An 11,699-nucleotide genomic window follows, 5' to 3' on the forward strand; every position below is an offset into this window, starting at 1 on the left:
TGCGATGCTGTTGAGATCTTGTTTGAAACTTTGGAGGAGACAAGTGTGAGACCACCAGAGTATTTAGCTAAGGAGAAAAATCTGAACACAGTGTGTGATGTTATTGAGATCTATTCTAAAGCTTTAAAAGAGACAAATATGAGACCACCAGAGTCTTTAGATTAGGAGAAATATCTGAGCACAGTGTGTGACGCTGTTGAGATCTTGTTTGAAACTTTGGAGGAGACAAATGTGAGAGATCCAGGGTCTCTAGCTAAGGAGAAATATCTGAACACAGTGTGTGATGTTATTGAGATCTATTCTAAAGCTTTAAAAGAGACAAATGTGAGAGATCCAGAGTCTCTAGTTAAGGAGAAATGTCTGAGCACAGTGTGTTGTTGTTGAGATCTCTTCTAAAGCTTTAAAGGAGACCATTGTGAGATTGTTAGAATTTTTGTCTCAGGAGACAAGTTTGAGAAGCAGGAGACTCAAGCAAAAATCTCCATTCGATCTTAAAGTAACCTCATTTCTGTCTAGGAGAAATATTTGAGATGTTAAAGAGATCTCACTTTTGATTTTTCTTTCCTATGGGTTTGAGTCCCATCCAGGAAAAACAACAATCTTGGGGTGCCATTCTTCATCGGGGAATCACATTTCATGGTCCTAACCTTGGTAATGATTTATCTATCAGCTATAAACAGTCCTGTCTGAGTTCACAAACCACAGATTCGAGTCCGAGCATTCGGTAGGGTTTCCATCTATACCTCATTGACGCTCTCTCTTGGATCTTAGTCTAGGAGTTCCAGACCTGGCGACCCGATCCACTGTTTTCTCCGTAATATATGCTGTCATCTTACTTCATCCACATATCCAGCTGATTTAATGTGTTGCTCTGTATTCATGTCATTCCTCATTATGCCACAAAAAAATTATAACTAGGGCCAGGATTGAACTGTTGACTGGTATAGTGTTGTATAACGTGTACATCAGTTAGATTTTTCTTGATAAGGATATTTAATATTATGCATTCCAATTACAACCTCAAACATTTGCAATATAAACCATAAAAACACTCTTTTGCTTTAGACTTTGAATAGAGAAATTGAAAGACTCTGTTTTTTTGTCACCATGATTGTTCCTCTTACTTTGATTGCATTTTTGTGATAGTGTGTTGATTAGCGTATTACAGATATTTACTAACGTTAACCAACTAACCAATGCTTCTGGTTTATAACAGGCAGACTGCACCAGCTCTGCCATTATTAACATCTCGCCTTCTCAGTCCAGCCTCCATGTACGTATGTAAGACCTCATCATCCCTTTCACCATCTCTTTCCATTTCTCTGTAACCTTCATTTCATCCTGACTAGAGCTCTTTGAGTGATTATTTATATTGTCTCCTTTTGTGTTTGTGTCCTATGGAATGTGTACCTTTATTCAGTTAGAATGACTGTGGTAAATTCATACAAATGCGATGTGGCTTGTGTTTTGTGTTGCATGTTCTTGGTGTATGATAATGCAAGGACAAGTGATATCACCCAGACCAAGGTCCGACATTTACATGAAGATTTATAAAAAAAAAAAGAAAAAACCAAATATGAAAAAGACGTCAAGATGCATTTTTTAAAAACATGTTTCAATTTCACTAAGCAATTTTCCTTCTCAGTTAATTTTATTTTATTTTAAGAATATATTTTTTTCTTCTTCGAAACAATGAAATTTCAGTACTGAAAAATTCTGTATTTTCTGTCCTTCATTTTGTTTCAAACCTGCAAGCTTTACTTTATTTTTTGGAAAACAAAAGAAGATATTTTTGTCCAAATAGGGAATACATGTTGTTTTGGGCCCCAGTGAATTTCACTAAATGGACAAAAACTTTTCTTCAAAATATCTTTTTTTGTGTGTTCCACACAGTGTTGTTTTTAGTGTTAATTATACTATATTATAATTTTTTTTAGCATACTTTTATTAATTTCATTTAAGTTTTATATTAAATGAAATTTTAATTTTAAGTTTTAGTATTTTTGTGTACTTTTGTAATTTTTCATTATTATTATTAATGTAGTCAATATAGAAATGGTTTACTGAGTCTGTTGTGGAAAAAGCTGACTGGCCTACACAAAGTCCAGACCTGAACTTGTTTTGGGATGAATTGGAACGCCAACTTCGAGTCAATCCCCATTGCCCAATATCAGCGCTTAACCTCCCTTATGCTCTTGTATCTGAATGAGAGTAAATCCCTGCAGCCATGTTACAACATCTTTCATATCCCACAGCATGTTCCAGGCATTTTCAGAAGATTGAAAACTGTTATAGCTGCAACTCCCTGTCAATACCCATGGTTTTGAAATTAAATGCTCAAATAAGAGTGTGATGTTTGGGAATCCACATACTCCTGACAAAATGATATTTTCACCAGTCTAATTATGTTAACGGATGCCTCTAATCAGGCAGATATATGCTAGTAGGAGACCTAGCTGGTTTGTGAGTGCTTACGCAAATGTTTGTGGAAACTCAAGGAAGGATTTGTGCATGTGACTGACTGTAGGAACTTTGGGTGAGAGACAATTGTACATTTTTAATTTAATTTTATTTTTTATTTATGAGGCAAAGTTAATTTGCTCTCATATTTGTCTTTGACTCTGCAAAGTTCTCTTTGTTACGCTTATGATTGGTTGCAGAACACAGTTCCTCCAAGAGAGGAATCCTGTTTTGTGTTAAGATCAAGGAGACTTAATGGATTCAAACTATCCTTCATTTCATTTCTAAAAGAAAAAAAGTCAGGATTGTGAATGAGTGACCAAGAAAAGAGAAGCAAGCATATAGGAGTTATGTGTGTTCTGTCATCTTTTTAGGCCCATTTACTCTTGGATGTCGTACAGGTTTTAGCATGGTCCAATTTGGTCTTGGTCACATGCTCTCCACAGATTTAAGGCTTTGGTTCTAGATCTTAGATCAGGCTAGGACTAAGCAGAATGCTTTGATATAACTTTTTGTTTATATCACACTCTAAATGTAGTACTTTCTCCATTCTCCTGCCAAAACATAGAGGTTTCTTCTTCTTTTTTTTTTTTTGTTGCAAACAAAGATATTTATTTTATTAGAAAACATTCAAACCAGATGATCAAAAACCCAAATTTTCTCTCTCACCAGAGCCAAAGTAAATAGGGCTGTTAAAAGATTCCCAGTGCATTTCCCCTCATAGCCAAATGTCAAGAACAGAAAGAAAAAGAATAAGTGAAAGGAAGAGAAAGAGAGAGATGAAAATGTGTATTCAATCAGTTTTAAATTAAATTTTGTAGATACTTTCTATGAGCCACAGTCCTGTCCTGTTGCTCTCAGGAGGGAGAGAAAAAAGATGGAGAGGAGAGAAATGTTCATCACATTTTTTTTTCTCATTGTAATTTTAATGAGATGTGCTTCATTATTTTGAGGTCTTTTAATTCACAGATTTTTAAACTGGGGTCTAGGATCCACAGGAGGGTGCTAGAAGGGCAGTACAAAAATGTATTTTACAAGGTTTTACAAAATAATTGTTTTGGGCTGTTAAAACGAACAAAAAAAGAATACACAAAAAATACACTTTCAGCTTAATACAAAGTATATATTTTCCAGATAATATTTTAATAATTTGCTTAATATTCTTTTCTTTGCATATTGCATACTACAATATTACAGTGTATTTATTATTTTTTTTTTTACATGAAATGTATAATTGCCTTTATATTCTCGGTTGGGGTCTCACACAAAGGATCATCATATTTTGAAATCTTTGTCATCCAAAAAAAAACAAAAAACCCTGATAAAACCCTGTTTTATCTAATTATTTCAAATGTACTTTGGCCTAAAGCTGGGCCATACCTATTCTATTCTATTCTATTCTATTCTATTCTATTCTATTCTTTACATGAAATGTATAATTGCCTTTATATTCTCGGTTGGGGTCTCACACAAAGGATCATCATATTTTGAAATCTTTGTCATCCAAAAAAAAACAAAAAACCCTGATAAAACCCTGTTTTATCTAATTATTTCAAATTTACTTTGGCCTAAAGCTGGGCCATACCTATTCTATTCTATTCTATTCTATTCTATTCTATTCTATGCTTTGTGAGAACTGTCATACACACAGGCCTGTACCGTGGTGATGCTGTGTTTGCTGAAGTCTTTGCCAAGCCTTCAGACACTCCAGAGGACAAATAGTATTTCAGCAGTTTTGCCAGTCTTAGTACTTGACATCCAAAACGCATCAGTAGTTTTGAGAGGAGAAAAAAGAAACATGCAGAACTGTGGTTGCTCATAAAATGGAATATTGGTTGGTGGCTTAATTTTCTTCAGACCATGAAACTATGCTGAAGGTTATTTGAAAGAATGCCTTGACTCTGCTGAAATGTGCAGACAGTGAAGCAGTACAGCACACGTCTTAGTGAACACGGGCTGCCCTTAACCAAAATAAATCCAGTTATAAATGTATGCGTACATTCAAAAGTCCCTTTAGCTTTTATCCAAAATCCTGGTTGAGAAGGCCAGTACTGGCTTTATGATATTATATTATTATGGATGCTTTTATACAAAGTGACTTACAATAGAGGAACAAGCGACTGTCACAGGGCCAACAATATTTATAGTGTATATTTATAGCCAGCTTTATTAGAGAGCTAGACTAGGAACAAGCTAGAGCAGAGGTGAAAAAAAAATGTCCCAACTGCTGTGCTGTACACCAGTGGTTCTCAACCAGGGGCCCAGGGCCCACTAGAGAGCCTCAGTAAACTTCCAAGAGGGCTTCAAGATTACTTAAATTGCTTTAAAACTTAAAATTTTACTTCCATTTTAAAAGTGTGATTTCTAGAGCTGGAAAAAGTCAAGTAAATGAATAAAATATTTAAATACTGTAAGCATTATTGTAATGGATATACATTTCTGTAGTTACGGCAAGCTCTAAAATATTTGATCAGGTAGTATAGATGAAATGTATTGAATATAGAAAAATTCTTATCCTTAGTCATTTAAAATAAGCCTTTGAATATTGTTACTGACCCTGGGGGACCTTGGAGTAAAAAAGGGTGTGAGTCAGTGCTGTACACTGATGATTTGACAAATTAATTTGTACCTTCATTGCACTTGTTTATAAAATATTGTTGCATCAACTGTGATGAGACGTTACCATGTGATGTACTGTACATTGCCATCTTTGATATTTACAAGTCAATTGCGGCATTTGCAGTATGCATTTGCATACTGAGTAGGTACTATATTAAATATACTTAAGCATATCTATACAGGTCGACCGGGTAAAACGGCGCCAAACCAGCATATTTCAAAAGTACTATATATACTGTACAGTATATGTGCTATATGAATATGCTGACAGCCTCTACTGCACTCCATCACAACATTCATGAAAAATGAAGGACTGAATTGTAAAGTCGTGGATGAAATTTACCTGCTTTAGAACCTACAGGTTTTCCACCAACTCCATGTCACAAATTCCTGAGGTAATTTTGGATATTGTTTATATTTCTGAATGAACCGTCAATCAAGCCACATGGAATGTCTGTACAGTATATTCTAAGCATAACTTATGTTAAAAGCCTATTCAGCGCTCAATTGTTACCAACTCTGCTTGGTTATTTTTCATCACTAGTGCACACGAGCCCTTTCAGACCCAAAGCTAACACCACCAGAGCTTTACAGTAACCTTCACCTCAGGAATTGAGAATGTTTGCAACCATTTACCAGGTTTTGCATGAATTAATTTTTGGAGGAGCATTGAAGTTCACTGTTTTCCTCAGCCTCTCCGACCACCCTGTTCCAGTACCAGGCCGCCATGGGCATAGCAGCCATTATAAATCCTCAAATTTGTTGAAGTTTCTAGGTTCCCGGTGTCTGAAATCATATCACTCCCATAACATTATCTTTTCATCTGTATAACATCACTTTTGAGGGTGTGTTCAACTTTTTGCGAGCATGCACGCACATATACACCCAGGTTTATATGGTGTGGTCTTCTCTAGTGCAGTGCTTATTTTAATAATACCCCTAAGCCCTAAAACCTTTGGGCAAAGTATAGAATAACTAAACGCATACATCTGGTGCACTCAAAGTGTCTGGGTGACCAGACGCACATGCACACTCTCATTACACATCATTTCAGAGACAACATTTTTCCTTACTCGCAAGCACTCAGATTAACACAAACTTGCACACAAACACCTAAGGCGTGCACACACATAGTAGCTAGTATGGAAACATGGCTGTCACGGCGTCCTTAGGCTCCGCTTTAATAGCTCTGTCAGACAAAGAGAGGAGACATGTGGCAGTACTATGAAAAGCACCATTCAGGGCCGGTTAGACTGCCACACAGTCAGGCCAACTCAGCTTAAGTGATTCTGAAAGCAACTTCGCAATACTTTGCAAATCCTTGCTGCACACCCAGTCCCATTTACCCCGTGTGCCGCCTTTGGGTAGACACACGGGCTGGACTAGGGGACCGTCCCCTAAAAACATGCAACTTCATGTTAGCTTCACCTTCTGCTCATCTCTTTCTCTCTGTGCCAGTTGTTGAGTCATTAATTTCTCTCCTTTATTATATTGGCTTGAGGAAGTTCTTGTTTAAATCTGAGTTTACAAAATCTCTGACCTGATACCAACATGACTCTAACTTCTAGAGCTTTCAAGTTACATCCACTTGTCTAAATGGTTATGTCTTTTTTTAAATGATTGGATTTACTGTTTTTAAAACTTTTTGACTGTAATGTTGTGAGCTTTATGACTTTTCAATCTGTGTCCAGACTGTCCACCAAACTTGGCACAGTCTTTTAACCTGTTCTGACTTATTGTCATGCACATGTGCTGCACACATCTCTTCTGTAAGTGCTTGCCTCCTAATACAATTACTATTTAGAAAAACTACTGTTTTTGCTGGTTCTTTCATTGGTTTACAGAGTCTCATATTTTCTGAGCAATTCTGGAGCTTTATATTGTGACACTTTTTCTACGTTATTAAGTATAGCGCACTACCATTTTAAAAGTTTGGGGTCAGTACTTTTTTTTTTTGAAAGAAATTAACATGTTAATTCAACAAGAATGTTTATAAAGTTGATCATAAGTGATAAAGACATGTATAATGTTACAAATTATACTTATTTCAAATGAATGTTATTTTGAACTTTCTGTGCAATAAAAAAACCCATAAAAATGTATCCACAAAAATATTATATAACATTGATAATAAGGAGAAATGTTTTTGACCACCAGGTCAGCATATTAAAATGATTTCTGAAGGATCATGAGACACTGAAGACTGAAAAATTCAGACACTGAAGGCCGAAAATTCAGCTTTGCCATCACAGAAATAAATTACAATTTAAAATGTATTTAAATAGGAAAGAGTTATTTTAAATTGTAATAATATTACAGAATAATACTGTTTTATTCTTAAGATTTTTGATCAAATAATTGCAGTCTTGGTGACCATAAAAGACCATCTCAAAAGCATTAAAAAAATCTTACGGACTCCAAACTTTTGAATGGTAAGGCACACTGTTTTATTTCTTCTTATTTATTATTTTAGATTATGAAAAACTTACGAAAGACTTAATTCAAAGTTTGTTTTGATTGATTTATTTATTTATTGGCCTTTTCCAAAACAAACTATATTCAAACTCATGTCATCCACATATAACTCACTATTCAATGTGTCAGAGATGTGCACTACCCGCTATAAGCCATGGCTCCGATATCAATTTTAGAGAGAATTTATTTTCATATATGTTCATTTTTCTCCTGTTGAGTTTACTGTGCAGCACACATGTACACAATTTGTTAGTCTGTGACCATAAACAGGATATTGCCCTCAAATACAGACATAAACACACAGTCTTGTACTGTAGAGACACACTCTGACACGAGTACACACGCATTACTTGGCACGGCAGTGGCATGAAGGCCACTTAAACAACACTGTCGGCCCCCTGCCTGGCCACCAAAACGCACACCACCACACTCCTTAACAACTAAGACGAGGAAAAAATCCAGCAGAGCCCGGCATTGCTCCATCACTACTGTTTTTCCTCTCTCATCGTAAAAGTTAAAAGAACGATGGAAGCGAAACTTGAAGTCTCTCCTCGGGGTGAGTCGAAACTGGCCTTCTGGAAGAGAGAGCAGTGTGCGTGGGTCCAGCCAGCGGAGGGATCTCATCTCTCTCAAACGTACTGTGTTTTATGCCATGGTGGCTCAGTCTGTCTTTCAGCCATCTGTCAAACACACACACACACACGTATTTGGACAATTCTTGCTTCATAATCAGACTACACTTTTGTTTCTTGTTTTGAAGCAGTGTCACTTGCAGAGGGTGTTTCACATTAACAACACTCTTGTCTTTTGCTTGGATGGGAATATGGTGCTGGCTGAGGTGGGAACTGCCTGATTTGTACCTTTTTGAAAAATTCCCACACTTTCCACATGGAATGAGTGAGCGTTGGCGAGGCTTACTGTATCAGTGGCGATTAGCACATCAAATTGCAGCAGAACATCAGCACTCCTGAACCATACCCGTGAAAGTGTATGGAAAGGAAAATGACAATTTGAAAGCTTTCTTTCTAGTTTCAGTTGATATGCTTACACTTACGGGCATTACAGCAGAGGGATGATTTATCAGTCACTTATGGAAAAGATTAAGTTATGGAAAGGGTTGTTTCCACTGGTCGTTTGGTCTGTGGATGGTGTCACTGTCACTCGTGCATGTGTCTGTCTGCTTAAAATGTTTTGACACTTGAGCGTATTTTCTCTCGACTTTTATTCCCCATACTTCGCTTTTTCTAACCTTGTCTTCTTGTTTGTGTTGAATTTGTCGGACATGCTTTAGTTGGGGCGATGGGTAAGTTGAGGCTTTTATTGCTTTCAGTCTAGATATTTTTGTTCATGAAATGATTGATTTAATTAAGCAGGGGTCTAATGAATGAGGGATGTGGTGTCAGATATGTACTGACCTTCCTTGCTTTAAATGTTTCTTTCAATTCTCTTGTTTTCTTGCTCTGTGTCTACAGCAGGATGAATTTATGGACTGGTGGAGCAAGTTTTATGCCTCCACGGGTGAGAGAAACAAGTGTGGCAGTTATCTAGAGAAGGGCTTCGATACGCTGCAGGTAAGGCATTGAACTAATGTTGTCCCTCATGTTGTTCCAAATGTGCATGACTGACTTTCTTTCATACAAACGGTACATAAGCACAAAAGATATTTTGAAGAACTGTTTTTGTCCATACGAAATCAGTGGGGTCCAAAACAACATTAGACCCCAAAAACCACTAAAGGGCTTTTCACACGGCGCTTAACCCTGGGTTATCTCCATTCTAAACCCCACTTTTAACCCAGGTTAAGGAATGTTTCACTCTTGTAATTCATAAACAGGGTTAACAATGCTTTGTACTAGTGCTGTCATAATTAGCACATTAACGCATGTGATTATTTTTTTCAGTTTAACGTGTTAAGAAAAAAATATTTAACGCAATTAACCCAGGGGCGGTCTCTTTTTTTCTTGACAAGAATTGTGTTTATTTAGATGCAGAGCATCTTTACGACCTCATCAAATGGGAGATTTTTCAGATGTGCACTCCAACTTCACCTCAGTGCCAGGCGCTAATCAAAAAAGTGCGGAAAAGGTACAGGTGACGAGGGAGCTACAGAAGATAAAACAGTGAACTGCGGTCAGATGAGATGTTGTCAGGCCATATGTCAGTAAAAACGAATTTTCCTGTCTTGTCAGCCATAATACTGTGCTTGTAGCACATGCTCTTCAATTGCATGCACAAATGCAGTGGCGCACACTGTATATAATTTCATATTAAAGCGCAAATGAAACTATGAGCATGCAGTGTTATTGTTATGTCGTCAGTTAAGTCATGAAGTTACCAAAAAGGCGATTAAAGCTGCCTTAAAACTGTGTGTATGTAAGTATTTATATATGCGTCACATTTAAGAACATGGGTTTGAAATGCAGTGGTTTTCAGAACTGTCCTGGAGCACCCAGCACTATCTCCCTCATCTAACACACCTGATTCAACTCGTCAGCTCATTAGTAGAGACTTTAAGACCTGAAGTGAGTCAGAAAAGGTAAAGAGTTGTGAGAAAATACGATGCGTCAGATCTGCATGATGTTCAGCAGCGGCAGCTCATAAAGCAGCCAAAATAACCGAATAACCCAGCTGCTGTGTTGTCTGTTAATCAAAAAACAAAAGAAAAAAGAGGAAATCAATAACTATTGTAGATTTAAGGATTCATCTATATTTAATTTAAAATTTAGTTTTTGATAACTATTTAGTTTCTGTATATTTCCTACTAGCTGAAGGGCAGCTAAATATGACATTTATTATAATGGGTTTATGTGAAGATTGTTTTAAGTTTACTTATTACATGGCTCTGTGGAATACTTGATTCTGATTGGTCAGTCGCGACATTCCGAGGTATGTTATCCCTCGATAACAACAGGTAAAAACTAATAACACAGGCTCATCCGGGTAACTGAAGTCTGCGCTATACTCTTTCCAGGAAGAGTTTTTTTTTTTTTTTGTGGAAGCTTTACGTTTGGTTAGCTAATAAAATATTAAAATTCAATTCAGTATTATGTGTACAATTATTTAATTATGTCATCCTGGTATTGCGGACTCGCTCTCTCATTTCATACAAATGCAGCTGATGCCATTTTGAGACAATTGTTTTGTATACTGTAATGGATTATAAGGTATAACTAACAAACTGGTAAGATTTGAAAACATTTTCATCTTAAATCAATATATTTTATCGCCTTAATTATTTATGTGGTGAAATGTTGTGTAATAAGTGGTTTGACTGCACCGTATCCCTTAAATGCCCGTCTAGTTTGAACTTGCCACTTGTTCGCAACTGCTGTGTTCATGGAAGCTTTGCGTTCAAATATTTCAACTCAAATCAATATTTCGTGTCTAATTATTTACTTATGTGGCAAGTAGCCGTGTAATAAGCGGGATAATGTACATCCTCCGCTTTGCTCCGGGATCCTGATCACCCTGTCGGGGGTTATTCTGCGATAACAACCGGCTGGATGTACATTATCCCTTACTTAAATTAGAAGTTGTTATTTTTTAAAGTGTAATAAATGTTCAAATTGATAGCTCTTAATTATACTGTAATGTTGAATGGCTATAGTTAATGGTTAAATATTAGAAAAAAAAATTTCCTTGGTATCAGTGATAAAATAGTCAGTCATAAAAAAAGATATATTAATATATAAAATAAAATAAAATAACAAATATTAAAAAAATACTATCTTTATGTTGTTTCTACATTAATTTAAAGATTGAATGTGAAATTATTGAAATATAAAAGTATATTTAAAAACGTTAATGTTAGGTGGGATTAATCGTGATTAATTGAGATTAATTTCAGAAAAAATGTGCGATTAATTAGTTAATTTTTTTTATTCGTTTGACAGCACTACTTTTTACCCAAGGTTTTGAAAGCCTACTCCAGAGCAGGGTTAGCTTTTTGTAATGTGGGGTTTGGGTTTTGTTTTTGTTTCATGTTCATGTTCACGTTCATGTCTTTTATTATTTAGTTTAGTCATGGTCCCTGTTTGTGTCATGCTTCCCTTGCCCTCATGTATTCATGTCATTGGTTCCTCTGTTCATTGTGTCATGTTCTGATTGGTTGTCTTAGTCATGTGTCTTGTTTCCCATTGGGTTTG

General features: G+C 36.2%; 1 protein-coding gene across 1 annotated transcript in view; it reads left to right on the top strand.

Moving 5' to 3' along the window:
• Positions 1-11,699, top strand: part of LOC107668312 (dysferlin) — an 88,334-nt gene that overhangs the window by 58,476 nt on the left and 18,159 nt on the right. The window contains 1 exon segment of the mRNA XM_016460156.1: positions 9,027-9,125. Within this exon segment, the coding sequence (XP_016315642.1) occupies positions 9,027-9,125 (99 nt within the window).

Source organism: Sinocyclocheilus anshuiensis, unplaced genomic scaffold (genome assembly GCF_001515605.1).
Source record: "Sinocyclocheilus anshuiensis isolate Anshui unplaced genomic scaffold, SAMN03320099.WGS_v1.1 scaffold337, whole genome shotgun sequence".
Lineage (NCBI taxonomy): Eukaryota > Metazoa > Chordata > Actinopteri > Cypriniformes > Cyprinidae > Sinocyclocheilus > Sinocyclocheilus anshuiensis.